At 31.6% G+C, this 17869-nt stretch overlaps 1 protein-coding gene across 1 annotated transcript; it reads left to right on the top strand.

The window, feature by feature from the left end:
• Positions 1-728: 728 nt before the first annotated feature.
• LOC128162067 (uncharacterized) lies at positions 729-7555 on the top strand. The gene is made up of 6 exons (XM_052825254.1): positions 729-821; positions 1878-2026; positions 3367-3411; positions 4527-4644; positions 5402-5533; positions 6697-7555. The coding sequence occupies exons 2-6, from the start codon at positions 1898-1900 to the stop codon at positions 7005-7007; spliced, it is 735 nt and encodes a 244-aa protein (XP_052681214.1). The 5' UTR covers positions 729-821; positions 1878-1897; the 3' UTR covers positions 7008-7555.
• Positions 7556-17869: the final 10314 nt, after the last annotated feature.

Genomic DNA, 17869 nt, shown 5'->3' with positions numbered 1-17869 from the left:
CTCGGGATTAGTTCGTTTAATTAAGATAAACCTCAATAATCTACCATGTATATATATATTGTGTTTACCTTTTAGATAACACACAGTCTGCCTATTCACTTTTAGGATAACTGCGTTGTTAAATGTTCGAAATAAAATATGACTTAAAATGAAGCTTCGTAATGAAACATTATACATCGACTTAATGGGTTTAAAAATGGGGGCATTTATGTGGGGGAAAGCGTGGTGTTCAAGGGGATTTCCTTTTAAAATCCACCAGAAACGATAGGGGTATCATTAGATGTATGGGAACAAGATTCTGCAAAAATCATAGCATGTCCATGTAATTATGTTAGAGAGAGAGAGAGAGAGAGAGAGAGAGAGAGAGAGAGAGAGATATGAATTTTTACATTTTAAGGGTCTCAAAAAGCGCACCTGAAATACTTGAATGTGTAATGTTTATATTCTTAAACATTAAACGTTGTTTATTTGATGGTTCATAAGGGCTTAAATATTGCAACATTTGCCAAAAAAAAAAATTCAAAGGCAATAATTCGAAGTCTAGAAAAAAATCATTGTATAGTTCAAGGATTATGGCTTTTCATTCATGTTAAACGTGTTTTAAATGAACCCGACATATATAGTCATTTTGTACATATTTTATAAATCAAAGTTTTTCTTCCTTAACTAATGGAAAAAATGGATGTATAGATGGTTAAAAAGAAGAATTCAAATATGAGTTTCCATAGAAATATGAACTTTTCATACTTTTTTGCTCTAAATTCCATATTTTTTATTTAATGATAAAACAAGAATCAAACTTGAAGAAGCTTGTGCATTGGGTATGTACTTTCTTCTTATTTTGATAGAGAAAGTAAATAAGACATTGCTGTTTTGCATTACAAGTAAAAAAAAATATAAAAAGAGAATGATATAAAAAAAGAATACCGATACAGTTTTCTTTGGCTTAGAATGTGGTCATACATAACCTCTGTAGACTGTTTTACTGTTTTAGTTTGTTTTCAAAATATTTTTTATGGCTTAACGTTTATCATTAAAATAACGTATGCGAATCGCTACCGTTAAGTTTTAATGAAAATGTTTGGGTTTTTTTATTGGAGATGTTTCATAACTTTAATTTTCACAAATCAAATAGTATACATTCGGTAAACTTGAAAAGTTGAATTTGATATTTTTTTACCAATTTCTCAATTCGTTATGCAATTTTTAAATTATCCTGGGTTTTTATTGTTTTGGTTTAAAAAGACCACGTTTACATTCCATGAGCGCAAAAAAAGACCCCCCCCCCCCCCCAAAAAAAAAAATCCAGAACTAGAAAATAAACAATGACCAATTTATTGATAGACACTAGTCTTCATTATTCAAATAACCCAAAAGAGATCTTACGTTTTTAGTTTGAAGTAATGTTGATATTTAGTGAATTGCCTTTCAAAGATCTAAAGGCTCAATTTGGAAATAGTTTTCTGGTTTTCAAAAATTTGCCTCCGTATTTAGGTCATACATAAAGGCTTCTCTCCAAATCTCTCATGATCAAAAGGTAACCTTAGAAAAAACAGTTAAGCATTCTTGCATTGTGAATTTATGCCTGATTTAAAATAGAAACTATGATATAGTTGACGTTACGTTTACCTGTTATATGATTCAAGATGAATCTGCAAGGAAGCTTTGTGCATTTGTTATAACATTCAGATTTTCATTGACATTTGTAAACACGGTTACAAGTGAGAAGTTTTAAATTTCAGTGAGAGAGAGATAGAGAATGAGAGAGAGATGGAGAGGTTACAATGTGTTTTACATTCATGTATTTTACGTTTGGTTTGGATTTCACTCAAGAGAAGCATGTTACACAAACAATGTAATGTGAACCATAATTTTAGAACGACGTCCGACACAAGGAATGGCAACAAAAAGTGGAGAAATTTTGTGTTTTGTATTTGTGGCCATTGGAATTGGGTTTTGGGTTTCTGCAATGGCAACGCCAGGGTGGTTTTTGTTTCATATAACGCTAGACAGCTCATCTTTAAAGGTAAACTGGTTAATTTGATAGGAGAAATTTATATATGATCAGAGCATGCATGCATGGACATTTTTTAAGAAGATACGACGGTCAATCAAAAATACGAAGACTTTTGTCATAGCTATGTTACTTAACGTCATATCATTACTAAATTTAGTAGACATAATTTAGCAAGAGTTTCAAACAATTTACAAGAAAAAAAGTAAAATCTTATCCTGCAAAAATGAGGTCACGACGCACAGTCAAAATTTGTGTTATGTCAACAATAAACCATATAATGTTGAAAGTAATATCTCTATAAATTGGGCTTAAAACCAAATAATATTGAAACCTAAAATTAAGTATAGTCATGGTATTCTATGTTCCAAATAATGACAGGATATATTGTTTTGTCGAACAGATTTTTGTAACTAAAGACAGATAGTCCTCTTTAGAATTGACTAAAAATATTGACGTCGCTGGCCATGAACGTCACAGCGCAACGAGAGGTACAAACAAAATTGATTAAACTCAGGAAAAGGTCGAAACAAGCTGTGAAAATGTTCAATGGTGCAAAAAATAAGTCAATAATTATTTGCAAGTTTGTGTTTCACTGTTATAAATTTTGTGGGATGGTGGTTATTGTATTTTGAATATAAAACAGCCCGAAAGAGAGTAGAATATTTGGTAAAAAAATAAGTAACGTCAACCTATGTTCAGGGTTATCTTTACTGTAAACTACGAGATACACGGTTAAAAACTGAAAACTTTGAAGAACTAACTTATGATTCTCGAACAAGTGTGTGCAAATAAGATGTCAAGTGGTTCAGTGCCATTTTAAATTGTAAGGAGAAAGACACAGGAGACTAAGCATGATATAAAGATGGGGTATATCTATAAAATGTGCGTGTTTAATCTTGATGTTATGTTTTGAGCGTTACCGTGCGCCGTGCTGACAAAACATGTTGCTTTTGAAAAGGGGTAACAAAAATATCGTTTCATCAGATGGACTAAAACTTCGCATATCAATAACATAAGTGTTGATGCACAGATTTATCTGTTAAGTATGACTTTCATGAAAAATATAAGATAGACAGCCACATTGTCTTCGTATTTTTTGATTGACCCTCGTACAATCATACGCCACCACAAAACTTCATGAGCATTCTCTTGTATTGGTTTTCAATGTAACTAAATGCTGATTGGTAAATAAAAAGATAAAATAAAAGAATCGTTAAATGATTAAATATGTTTTGGGCATGGCAAAAGATATAAACTGTAATTACTTCTGTAGGTAGTTTTTCTAACAGGTTGATCTAATATCGTAAACTATTTTGATAAACATTTAACTTATGTATCACTCTTTTTAGACACTCTTTCCTGGAGTCACAGGGATATCAACTAGATTGACCAAAGTATGATAACATTTTTATGACAATATGAATCGGTAGAATTGTTTTGAACTAGATTATAATAATTATCATTTTTTATTTCTTTTACTGCATATTCATTCTCATTGTATTTATTCGGTAAACTATGCTGTTTGTAACTTAAACAAAATTGCTATTTTAAAACCCATAGAACAACATCAATGTTATTCCTGAGACTGGCAATAAATAATTTTACGCATAATACCATTTGATTAATATTTGGTTAAACAATGAAATAAGTAAGAGTCATGAAAAATATACTGATATTTAAGCATTTTAAAGTAAAAAATGTTTCCCTGTATTATACAATTTAACATAAATTGGGATAGTTTACTCTTAATTATTACTTTCTTCGATTAAATCAAACTTAGACTTTACATTTGTATATTCATTCCAAATGTTTTAGTTCTTTTTGTATAAGTTCAAAATTGAAAACTCATGGTTAAAACATGTCGTTTAATATATGTTATTCGTTGAAAATTGTAAAGACACGCCAATCGAATTATTTTGATCTGCACGTGTGTCATATGGCAACGTAAAAAACTGTTTTATACGGAACAAACAAAGCTTTTAGCCTATTCAGTGATGTATTTTTTGTACATGTATAAATGCTCGTTCAGTTATCTGCCATATTAATGCCATTGTAACGATGTGTTTTTCTGTTTCTCAATGCAGTTTCACAAGTGCCAAAAAAACCCCAAAACCCTGCAAAATACAAAAAAAAAACAAACACAAAAAAACCCCAAAAAACAAAAACAAAATTAAACAAAAAAACCAAGACAAAAACCAAAAAAAATATTCATACAAAATGCAATCGAAAAATGGAAAGAATATTCATTCGAACAGATATGGATAAACGTATACATAGAAATATGAAACACACTTTGTGACATACATAATTTAGTCAAGATACAAATAAGGTGAAGATACTTTTGTGGCTGAGTAATGATAGTACACGTAAAAAAAATATACCATCAAGATAACTAATTGTATAGAGACAGCTTCATTAGAATATATCTGTTTTTAAATTTTTAATTAACATGTAAATTGTGTAAAATTTGTTACATATATGATTGAACATATTGTTTTTGTGTTTCAAGCTTACAATAAGTGAAAAATGGGGCATTTTTCGCATCAACACCTGTATAGCTGATATCTGCACGAGTTATTCCACTCACCTGCTGGAAAACCTTAAGACAGGAAAATCAACGCACCTGCGTAACAAATTTTTCTTGTTGCTTACACCCCTATTTCAGGATAATAAATTATCACTGAAAGTCATTTTCCAAATTAAAACTAATTTAAAACTAATCGTATCGTTATTAAATATATTGATTTCGTAAAATGGTTTTTATATAAATATGTAGGTTGGATCAGAAAAAAAAGGACACATTCCTTCATTCCATTTTGAGTCATATTTGTAATTGATGATACAACTTTTAAGTAACGTCTATGATAAATTATAATTCAGGGGCTAGAGATATTATGATCTTGACGTAGCTGATTTTTTTTTCATGATGTCTAAAATAATTTCCATCATGTTTGATCTTTAAAGCTGTTTCCAGTGGTATTTTTTAACTCTTCAACCATTTCTACACTCTCATTCGACTTTCTGTATGTTTTTTAGAAGAAACTTTTAAAGGCGTTAATGAATTGTATTTTTTCAACGATTGTTTCTTTATCTTTGGACATCGAGTTTATGGACTATATTATAGGTCCTCCATGCCTTTTAGAAAAATGTCGCACACAAGTTCAAACTGCTATATTCCTTTAAGAACTACAATTCTTTAATGCCTTTAACTTGAAATTAACAAAACAAGTTCAATATCTAAACGTCCATCGCTTTTTATAAATACAAAACCCTCTGTTGTATTCAAACTCGGGACAAATGGGTAAGTAGATCCTCCCCCCTCCCCCCCCCCAAAAAAAAACTAAATGAGTTTATTGAATCCAAATATTTTTGGTTTATTTTAAGCGTCAACGCTGGAGATGAAAATAGAGAGCGTGTTAACTGCGATATTGGTTGCTCTATGCCTTATCCTGCTGACTCCATACAAACCCACATCGAAAAGATATCTAGCTGTAGTCATCATCCTTCCTCTAGCTGGTAAACCAAACTTATTAAAATGTATCATTGACCCTAGTTTTTCTCATATTAATGTTTGAATACACGGCAAGTAAAGTTATCATGGATACGTGGGTTCTCTCCGGGTACTCCGGCTTCTTCCAACACCAATGACCCCCTCGCGCTAACATCCGTGCCAACGAGAGATATTAATATAAGTTGTAGAACTTGCTTATCAATCGTTGTAAAATAAATAAAGTTCAGTTTTAAAGTTTTCTTTTTTTTTCTACCCAGCCACCTCCTCCTTACTTTAATACCGCTGCTATTTATCAATTGTAATACTTGTATTAAGAATATTGAAATGATTGGTCAAACTATTTTTTTGATTACAACGAAATTTTAGCCGGAGGTACTTTTGTCTACTGCACCGATTCAATCACTATTTATAGAATGCTACACGTATTTTCGGTCAATGTTTTTGATGCACTGATTAAAATAAAACATCAATTTCATTTTTGAAGTGATTTACATGTAACCACGATTTAAGATCAACATTTTCAAAATGTAAATTTTCAGTTTTTTTGCATATAATTGTTCTATTGTTTTTTTTTAAATTAATAAACAAAATTTGAATGTTAGAATTAAGTCAAGTTACAAGAGAGACATAGACTTAAGAATTTATTGTTATGTGAACCTAGCTGGTGTCCTTGTTTTCTTTTGAAAAAAATGCATTGTAAGTAAATCACCATATCTTAAACAAGATAAGCTAAAAAATGTAAGCTAGAAAAAATAAATCAATATGTTTATAGATAATACTATCAACAAAAGAAAGCACAGTTTGATTAAAACTACCGAAACAACATATTTGTAAACAGCAAAACCAAAGCTTTGTTTACAAATAGAGATACAGTAAAAATAAGATATAGTACTTCGCTTATAACTCGATATTTGACATTCAAATTTTAACGAAGCATAGATTATACCTAAATTATATAAGCCATATAGAATATATATAGCCAATATAGTTATTAAACATGGAAATCAATCAAAAATATTAATCTCAAATCTTGTTTATCTCCTTTTAAATTGTTTTATTTTGTTATGAACTAACCAGTAACCATAAGGCACATTAAAAGCAAAATCTTTCGATATCAATAAATTATACTTTAAGATAAACATGTTTTATTAGCATTCTTTCATTATAGGGTTACCATCTGGAATTTTGATTGGCCGAACCGCTGAAGCAAATGCAAGCATTTCATCCGCCTTAAAGATTCTTCAGCTGTTGCTTGGTAAAAACAACATAGGGATGGATTTACCTTACTCGATATTGCTGGGTGCTGCTGGAATGCTGTTCGCTACATTTAGCTGGGTGTATAGCATCGTCCTGTTTATCAAGTTGCGTAAAATTTCCTCACAGCGCCCCCAAACCCCACAAATTCAGAATACGGCAAACGTGTACGACCAAGGAATACCCCTCCAGAACATATATACTGTTCTGCAGAATCCACACTAATTGACTGCAACAGTGACAATTTATAGTATGACAATGAAATAGATTTTTAAAAATGTCATCAATTTCTTGAACAATATCTGAAAATATTTTTATATTACATACTGATATTCTCATTACAAAAGCTTTCAGCAGTAATATATCCTCTTTAATTAAACTTTCGAGCTTATCAACAGTGTACATTTATTGTAACAGTTATGCAATGTACATATACATTTATGTACTCTTTTCCAGCTGAATGCCAAAATAGATGGCAATTTTAAATGAATTTACCAATTTCTTATTTAGCGTTTTCCGTAGGTCTACATGTACAAATATAACGAAAAGCTTATATCCAATGACTATCTTAACTTGTTTTTGGTTCATTTTGGAATAACAATGATAGGTATTCAAGCAATACACTAACATCATTTCAAGATTAAAGTGAATCATGATAAAAGTTTTGATAGAAAAAGAAACATTTAACATTATTGCTTTATTTCATTGTGTATCCATATGCTTTTTGGTATTAACATATGTGTAACGCCATACAATAAATATACAGTTTTGCATTTTTGAGTATTTTCTTTGTTATAATGATAAAAATGAACAAGCTTTGTAAATGAATACAATCCGTTTTTTCAAGGGACACATATACTGCATTTGATATTTCATCATATCTGAAAATAATGTATGTTGAATCAATTGTCAATATGCAGCAATTGTTGTGAAATCTATTGAAAATACACTTCATTTTTTATAAACTACCCCGTAAAAAAGCAACGAAAAAGTGCTGTTGTAGACAGGCTTTGGTGGATCTTAATTCACTTGGCGTTCGTATCAGAATGACATTTTTCACTAGATAATGCAATTAGATATCATATTTACCATACTGTAGTGTACTGTACTATTACTTCTTTACATTTTATATTAAAATACATATACATTGTGTACATTTTCCAAATTAAACAACAGTATGCATAGGATATGAGAATGTTTCGAATGATTCAACGCACATATTCCTTTGTTGAAAGAAATTCTAAAACATCGCATAATATGGCAGAAGTGTGGGTCGATGTTTCCCTCCTTTTTTAAATAGTTTTTTTGTATAAACAAGCATGCCCGTGATCGTGGTTTGATTAAATTTGCTTTCTGATTATTTTTTTTGAAAACACCAAAGACGTCTTTTCTTCTACTTTCAATTCAAAATTTTGTTTATAGGCTTAATCTCAAATTATGGTCTGACCTATTCGTATCCAGGTCATTGTTAAATAAATCTCTCAACTAATTCCTCAACTAAAACCCTTTAAATAAAAGTGCATAAATTTGAGGTCAACACCCAGCTTTAGGTTGAGTATTAACTTGATGAAAGTTGGCTATTGCGGGACCAGGTATGACTCGTGACATCATTATCATGCCTTTTTCTCGTTCAATAATAATATTGAATAGGTTTTTTGAAATTATATTAAAATTCAATTGTTAAATTGTATCATGTGACCACCTAATTGACTTACTTGAGCAAATCGGTTGAACATTTAATGAAAAAATGCATCGTGTGACCGCACCTTTAGGCTCGTAAACCTATTTTCCTTTAATGTTTGATACATTATTAGATATCAAATATTTTTTAAGCATTTAATGTGCCTTTAAAATTCTTTTTGATAACATCATCCATGTAGAGCGAAGTATTGTTGTGAATAAACATGTAATAATGCCAATTCTCGCAAATTTAAAATGGTCGGTAATCATGTTTAAAAGAAAGTATAAAGCAAGCTATGTGATCTCATAAGTAGTAAAATGGCAGAGGAATTCGCATATCAGGCCGATTTTTTAACTTTAGCTTTGCGGCTATATGCATACAATATTTTTTTCAGTTTAGATTTCTCTCCAGTTGCACTTCTTTAATATATCCTGCTGGTGTTTTTTTTTAGTTAAAAAAAACAAAAACCAAAACAAGTAAATCAGGTTCAACATACAAAGAATGATTCACTGTTCTTGGGCAGGTTATAGCTAGCAATATTTGTTTCCAACATTCATTATACTATGATAAATTGATTTTAATGCAAATGAATTTATTGAAAGCTATAGCTGACAATAAATTACAATTTGAAATAGGTCTTATCAAATTTATTTTTCTAAAACTACTCTAATAAAATAAATGTTACATATTTGTAGGTAAGGAACTGTTCATTCATTCATTATTGTCATTGGTTTTCCAAGGTAATCACAGTGAATAAAAAACAATTTTGTCAAATTTCCCACGACGTCTTTTGAGTTCCTTTCCCTCAGTTACAATAACAATTTCCGTGTTTTTCATAAAATGAGAAATTTCGTTTTTTTCTAACAAAAGGCGTCCATCACGAAATGCTCATAGAAGATTCGTTTAATAGAGACATCGACATTGATGAATATCAGTTCCTTTTTATTAAATGAATTGAACGTGATCATCGACAAGATAAAAACGTTGCATATTGAGGACGTTTCCGTTCTTTAATAATCTTAACATTCCTGATTAAATAGAAATAAATACCAAACGAAAACGTTTTGTGTGATTCTTCCTGTTGATTCAATTACATATACATATAAAATATTAACACCATGTACATGATATCATAACTTGTTAATGCTTGCATTGTTTTTCCTCGTTGAATATTTAACCACCAAAGTGGATAACAACATGTAACTATTTTTCAGACCCATCATCATTAGTTTTATCATAACTATCATCATCATTATCACCATCATAAGCATCTCTCTCTCTCTCCCTCTCCCTCTCTCTTTCTCTCTCTCTCTCTCTCTCTCTCTCTCTCTCTCTCTCTCTCTCTCTCTCTCTCTCTCTTAGATTATAATATTGCCAATTGAGGAAGTGTCTGGGGTTTTTAAGATTGTCACGCGATGCAATAAAAAAGAGAAAAATTCAAACAAAACCTCACATCATGATAACGTTGTGTATCTGTTACCTTTACCTTTAATAGTTCTTCAATAAAAAAGAACATGCGCGAGTAACTTTACCATACAAAAAAAACAAACAAAAAAACAACAACAATCAAACCAAAACGCATATACTTGCACCACAACAGTTATCAATTTTCTAAGTTAAATAAATGGTCTTCATTTTAGAATTTTAAGTAAAACAGTTACGTAACATCAAGAAGTGATGGTGGCTTCATCGTCTTCTACTTTTTTGAAGCATTCTTTATCATATATTGCCAATTGAATTTTAAACAACGGTTCCTCTACTAGTAGGGACAATATGCTGAGTTTAGGACAGAAACTGTAAAAAGCCGAAAAAAAAATCAGTAAGGTGATAGAAACAGTTTATCCCACGTAGAATAGAAGCCCAGAGGGACACTTCCGTTGACAACCGCAGAGTTATACCCGTCCGGTAGTTTATAAATTGTGCATTAAATTTACGTCAAACAAAAACCTTCGCTTGTTTTAGATCTATGGACCTGATTTACTTTAAGATATTATCAAATACTTGATACCAAAAATATCTTTAAAATTTAAGTGATGTTTTATCATTTAACTTGCATTCAAGCTTCTTAATTTAACACCCTCACCATCCTCGTATAGGACAATAGTGTGGTTTAATTGTTCATGTGCAATAATGATAACTTTCGATTTGCACGTACATTTAAAATGCTTCAATTTTTAGGTCGGTTTGAAAAAAAGTATGAGAGAAGCTGTGTGATGAAATCAGTAGAAAAAACGAGAGTGAAATATGCATATCTACGAAAGCCGAGAAGGATCATTCGAGATTTGAGATTCAAAATACGAGATTCGAAATACGAGATTCAAGATTCGAAATTCGAGATTCAATATCCAAATTAACCAATCAAATCAAGGATCTGAAAATATGTATCCTAGCGACATCAAACTGTTCTAAATGAAGATCATCCGTACATGCTCTTATATACAAATAAATGCTTTGTTCACTTCTCCCTACCTAACTAAATAATTATTTGTATTTACTTTTACACAGAATATCTAAGCAGACTAGAAATAATGCAGTGTGCGTCACGGATCTAAGTGATTTTGTTTGTCCTGGTGCATTTCCACCTGATGCGTTTGAACCCTGGGGTATTTCACCACCATTAATAGTTGAAACCCCGTGTTTATTCACCCCTTTTGTGTAAGAATGCGGTTATGGTAGGGAACTTCAAAAGCGTAGCTAATTTTTTCTGTAGTGGGGTCCTAGGCCAATTTTAAATAATTTTACTATGTAAATTTAATAAGCTCCAATTTTCCGAGGAGGGGGGTTCAAATCCCCTGACCCCCTCCTTTCTAGATCGGCGCATGAAGATTAGTACATGTATCTAAATAATCTAAATATAAATAATCAGTCCGGTTTCACCAATAAATATAAGCATTACTTATCGTTTGTATGTATGCATACAGTCATACACTAGTATTATGATTATAAACAAATCATTGAGATATTATCGCATCAATTATTAATTAATACAATTTCTTTTTCCTTTTCCTCAGTAAACAACTTATTATGAGTCTTACTATTGGAATTGTTTTCAATACTCTCTACAATTAAAGGTAGGAATGATAGGGTGCCAATTTGTTCACATTGCCGATGTCTTGTGCAGAGAACAGTAAAACTTTTTAAAAAATTGATTGTGCATGAATATTTCAAAATTAATTGTTGTATTTTGTTATAATTCATTCATTGATATATCAACAAGAAAGAATATATAAATCATACAAATGTTTACTTTGTATGTAAGTAAATCTCTAAAGATGTAAATAAGCACTGCAAACAAAATGTGTGTATTTAATATACTACTACAATACACTTAGCCAGATAAAATGTAATCAGGGTGAAGCTACAAGGGGCGAGTGGTGCAAATTTACCAAATTGTCGCCATACACACAGAACACCAAATAAAGAAACTGTGAGTGGTGTGTGGAATGCATAAAAGATGGCGGCAAATTGTCTCAAAAAATCAGTGAAAAAAACAACAAATAGGCTGTTATTTATTACCTATCCTGCAAAAACATCGATAAAAAATGTTATCGTCACATAATATAGCCGATTAAGTTAATGTGTACATATGGTCAACGTACATGTAATTCTAATATACAAGAAGGCGGACGTATCATGCAGGCGGGGATCCAGAGAAAATAAATTTCAAAAATGATCGGTTAAATTACAGTAAATGCTTTGAAAATTGTTTTAAACTATCGCACGGGTCAAAATAAATGATAGAAGCTATGTACAGTGTAATTGGAAACTTTCATTTTATATCAATATGTAGTATTACCTATTATAACAAATGAGAGTATAGCACAACTGCCACAAGCAATACATGTCCTTTACCGGCACCACCTCCCTTCCCATAAAAAATGAAACAATTGTCGTTTTATTTGCTAAAATGTGTGTTGTTCAAGATTTTTCTAAAGGACATACCCGATTAGAATTGAAAAATGAGTCGTACGTTTAAAACTAATGTTGGCAAAGATTTTAGATTCATTTTGTTATATTTTTGTCCATTTGGGTAAATAGATGCACCAGCGCAGCTCTAATTTATATATAATCAGGCCATAAATTCAAAATATTTTCAAAAATTAATAGCTTTAAATCCAGTGGATGAAAAAAAGGAAATACCTGTGTTGAATGAATGGTACAGTAGGATATGCGCAAAAAAGTCCCGTCTACTCTTTCCTACCCTATATTTATTGGAATATTAAATCCGATTATAAGAGTCAAATTAAAAATCAAGTACGGATATGTACCTGTTTATCAAAAGTAAAACTACTCATAATTTATCTACAGTGCATCGTTATGGAGCTACACAGAAAGTTTTATATTAATTTGCCGAGCCAAATAAAAAAAATCCTGGAAAACGAAGAGAAACCAAAGTGGGGACAGAATAACTGACAAATTAATTAGGACTATATAGCGCCCCCCCCCCCCCCCCCCTTTGAAATGTATATACTGAAAACAGATTATTGAGTACAACATCCGCACACAATTTAAAGAAAATTTCATGTTTTTTTTATCATTTTCGCTAGCTAATGTAAGACATCACAAATACCCCAAACCCCCCACGGAAAAGAAATGCTAGGTGATGAGAGAGAGAGAGAGAGAGAGAGAGAGAGAGAGAGAGAGAGAGAGAGAGAGAGAGAGAGAGAGAGAGAGTCCATGTAAATCACAGTGCGCTAACACCGTAAAAATAAAGCTTGCTAGTTGGTCTGCCCTACCCTAGCTACCTCCTCTCTTTTCTCCTTCTAATTATTGTCTATATATGCTTGTATCAAATCAAATCAATTTCAAATTCTAAATTAAAATTGAATTTGACACTACAAAACTCTCTTCTCTCTCTCTCTCTCTCTCTCTCTCTCTCTCTCTCTCTCTCTCTCTCTCTCTCTCTCTCTCTCTCTCTCTCTCTCTCTCTTCCACTATCGACAATGGCATTGCCATACCCTACAATACACTATTCCTATCTGGATTGTTGTAGTTGAGGTTGTAAATCATTATATCTTCTATGGTTTAACATAACCTATATTTTGACATGTCGATTATTTCATTGAATTTAATTTCATAGCTAAAACCACACTCAGTTTTAATTATTTAGATAAACAGATCTTTCTTCGCGAGCCGATTTTTACACAGTTGGGGCGAATACACTTCGGGTTAAAATTGTTTCGGGGGGAAAACATACAGGGCAAACAAAACCACTTAGATTCGCAAAGCCAACAGTGTTATCACTAATTGAATTGTTTATACTGTGTGGGGTTAATTCATCAATGTTAATTTAACCATTTTATAACCACTATATACGAACTATTAAGACATTTATTTGTAGGAAAGAGCATATACGAATGGTCTTTATTTAGAACAGTTTGATGTTGCTAGGATACAGGTTTCAGATCCATGATTTAATTGGTTAATCTCGATATTGAATCTGGAATTTCGAATCTTGAATCTCGTATATCGAATCTCGTATTTTGAATCTCGAATCTCGAATGATCCTTCTCGGCTTTCGTACATATCAACCCGATTATGGCACCTACTATTGTTATAACAAAGAGTACTTTGATTTTACTTGCTTTTGCTATAATATCATTTTAAATATCAATATCGAGACAAAAAAAAAAGGCTCGCGATTAAAATAATTTATTTTAGCATTTGTAATTGTTAATTTAAAATAAAATACAGCTAAGCGATTATCCATAGCTTTGACTTGAATTAGGTGGGTTTTATGTTTTTATGTACACGCGCTTGCAAAACAATAAAAGTATTTAAATTGGAAAAATGAAATTGTCTTAAATTTGTCCATCATTCTTATCGCAATTTACTGCAATATGTTTGTATCAATTGTTTCAAACTTTGGACATGTGGGTTAAGGTAGTAGATCAATTACAAACGATCTACCAACTTCAGAAACCATACATTTCACCTAAAAAAAAAAGAGCTTGCTCAACTCTCTTTTTTTGTATTTTTTGTATTAAGTTTCAATGGATTTCAGAACTTCAAAATCTCAACCATTTATAAAAAAAATCTTATTAAATGTTAAGCATCTTAATTGTACTAAAATTTTAAACAGGGATGCCTGAGCAAGTAAACCTAAAAAAAAAATTATTTCACAATACTTCGTGTTCTGACAAATTATGATTTGATAATGATCATGCCGCGGGTTTTTATTTGAATGCACCACTCAGTTCTGAGTTACCAGATTTATAAATAACAATGCGATATTTTTATTTATCTCAACCTAAATCTTAAACCATTTAACAGATAGTAGAGATACATGAAGAAGAGGCATTTAAATTGGCATTTAAATTGGTTCTTCTAACCCTATTACAGAATTAATTTCATGCGCGGATCAAGGATGTTTTTAGTGGTGGTTGAACTTAAGGGAAAATGGTGTTTGCTGGGAAGGGGCAGGGGGCGTTGTTAACGTTTTCTATACTTTATAAATAAAGACACTTAATCAAGACCGGACACAACAATACCAGGCCCCGGGATCATGAAGAGTTTAGACTTAAGTCAAAAACTGTACACCGTCCTATATCTTGATTCACAGCACTGACAAAATTGAAATGCTATAAAAGTGTCTTGATATAACGTTGTAAATTACTAATTATAATCGTCATTTTTGTGAACAATCATTTTATGACTACTAAAATTTTGACTTGAATCTAAAATGGCTTCAGGATCCCAAGGCCTGCACTTTCAGCTACCCTTTCTCTAAGACATAAATCCATTTTATTTAAATACTTTGTTGGAACCTTTTGCCTCTTCTAGACTTAAATCAGAATTTCATGGGTAAAATTGAAATCTGAGATCCATTATCCCACCCTTGAACACAAAAATTCCATGAAATTGATTAAACTTATGAAAAAAGGTCTGAAAATTATTTTTTACTAATTTTATCATATTTATTAGTTATGGTTTTTTAATCTTTTGTGAAGTATAAAGGTCCAGCTGTAAACGATAGCCTCAATGGAGAAAAAAGTTGGATCAATCGTCACTTCCGTGTTACTGGCACTGACCTTCTGTCTCTGGCTGACTGCTCTTGTCACACCTGGATGGTTTTTGTTTGAATTTAAGGAATCGACTTCATCTTCTATTACCGTAAGTTTATATTCTCAACCACTCTTCAGAAATACCCCCTCATTTAAAAAAGTCACCCCTTAATAAAGAAAAAAAAATATTCTAATTTTAATAAAATAGTTTCAACGTAGAAAGTGGAATAATGGTTTTTTTTTTTACTAATTTTGTTCAAAAATACGTAAACAAGAAGAACTTAACGGTAACTACATATAGATAGTTGTAACATTAAAAAATAACTAGATGCTGTCATTAGACAGTAATACCCGCACCATGTGTTTGCCCCTAAATAACACTGTTTTATACCAGTTTAATTAAAAATGAAGGCTACATGCAAACTCCGGTAATACATCTAAAATTTATAATTTTCATAACTGAAGGATGAGATCCCTGCCCATATGATAATACACATCGTGACATGAGCAGCACTTTATGTGCAATTTGGGGTAGAACTGTTTGCAGTGAATTTTCAGTTAATCAATAATCTTAACATTTTATGTCGTAGGAAGTATAATGGTCTATATAATTATTACAAACAAAATTAAAAATTAAATTATGCCCCCTCCCCGTGGCGGTTGCCGGTTTTAGATTTGCTTCTGTGTGCCTACATGAACATCATCGTGTGCACAGATTTAGAGAAGGGGTGGGAGTGAGGGGTCCAGACCCCCCCTCCCCATGAAAATTCGTAAATTACCAAAAAATACACCTTGGACCCCAATGCTCTTACAGACATGTAAACGCTCTAACCCATTGCGCTTCAATGTTAGGTAACATTATTTGGGGGGTAAATATTTAATCAATAGTCAACATACTTTATTGTTTATCTCAATAGGAAGTATACATGTACATCACAATATGCAGGTGTCCTGCACCACCTTAAAGCTGTTATTTACCTAATAAAATAGTGCAAGTGGATTTGAAGAATAGGTCATAAAAATACATGCATGTTACAAATGACTGATCTTTGTCTGAAGTTACGTACACAACACAGGTTTGCATGTCTCATTAGCGGGTACTAGTTTTTCCCAGCTCTTCGATCAGATGGGTTTACGTGTATACATACATTGGTGTTGCTAAAACGCGGAACGGAAAACGGAACGGAAGGAAAACGGAAAATCTTATCTAATGTTATTTACCTCATAGATTTGTTAAGTATGCTAAAACGATATACTTTATGTATCTTTTTAATTTTTTTTGAAAGATTAGCAATATTAGATTATTTATTCAAGAATATTTATTTCCTCAAAATTAACAGTACATGCATTGACCACTATATTCTGTCCCAAAATATCCTCGATTCACTTTTTGCTGTATATTTATATATACCTCATGGTTCAAGCGATTCTCTTTTAGAAGCATTAAACATTCTCATTATTCTTTCTTTAAAACGTCCTCTCTAGCTTATCAGCTGGTATAAATACACAGCTAAAAATAAAGAAGTCTACGGGGTTTTGCATTTTAACAGACCCGGATGATGGTGTTGAAAAATTGTGCAAGGTCTTCTGAGTGACTTCCAAATGGAGAAAAGATGTCAACATTTTCCATTATAAATCGTCCAAATGTGCTGCATGAATATTTTGGGATCGACAGACTATAGTCCCAATATATAATCGGAAAATCAAACCAGGCAACGTCTAGAGCTCTCTATTCGGATCATATGTATATAGCTGCTGGAATAAACAACTGCATGCTTTGTAATGCAAACGTAAACAAAATTGCATTGCTAATAATACTAGTTTCACAAATTACTAGTTTTACAAATTACCGGGTATTTTAATGTTTACTGTATTTTAATTTTTTAATGTCGTCAGTCCTACAGTTTTTTTCTTCCATCTCAATGATACTGTATCGTCTGTATGATAAAAGATCGTCTAGAACACCGAAAATTCAATTTTGATGTAAGTATATACATGTACATCATATTTGAAAATAATATAAAAATACTCAAAACACGCATAAAACGCTTTCACTAACTGCGTACGTTACGCTAATATGCCAGCAATACCATATAAGAGAAATAAGTAAAAAGTTATTGCTAATTTGCTCGTTTAATCATGTTAATGTTTCACAATTCGTATACATTTGATTTTTCCGTTTCGTACTCAACTAAAGCCGAATGAATACAATGCTATAATTGATAGACATTCATATGAATATTAATAAGATAGCAACATGTTGATAATCATTCATTAGATATAAATAAAAGATACAAAGTAAATCGTTTCTGGCCAGTCTATACCCTTTTTAAGGGATAAACGTGATGATATTTTCCATTCCGTTCCGTTTTCCGTTCCGCGTTTTAGCAACACCCATACAT

This window comes from Crassostrea angulata, chromosome 9 (genome assembly GCF_025612915.1).
Source record: "Crassostrea angulata isolate pt1a10 chromosome 9, ASM2561291v2, whole genome shotgun sequence".
Classification (NCBI taxonomy): domain Eukaryota; kingdom Metazoa; phylum Mollusca; class Bivalvia; order Ostreida; family Ostreidae; genus Magallana; species Magallana angulata.
This window is presented reverse-complemented; position numbering and strand designations above follow the sequence as displayed.

Coding starts and splice junctions, on each gene's coding strand:
- LOC128162067 (XM_052825254.1), top strand. CDS start 1,898: ATGGCAACAAAAAGTGGAGAAATTTTGTGTTTTGTATTTGTGGCCATT. Junction 3,412..4,526: donor TATCAACTAGATTGACCAAA/GTATGATAACAT, acceptor TTGTGTTTCAAG/CTTACAATAAGTGAAAAATG. Junction 4,645..5,401: donor AGGAAAATCAACGCACCTGC/GTAACAAATTTT, acceptor GTTTATTTTAAG/CGTCAACGCTGGAGATGAAA.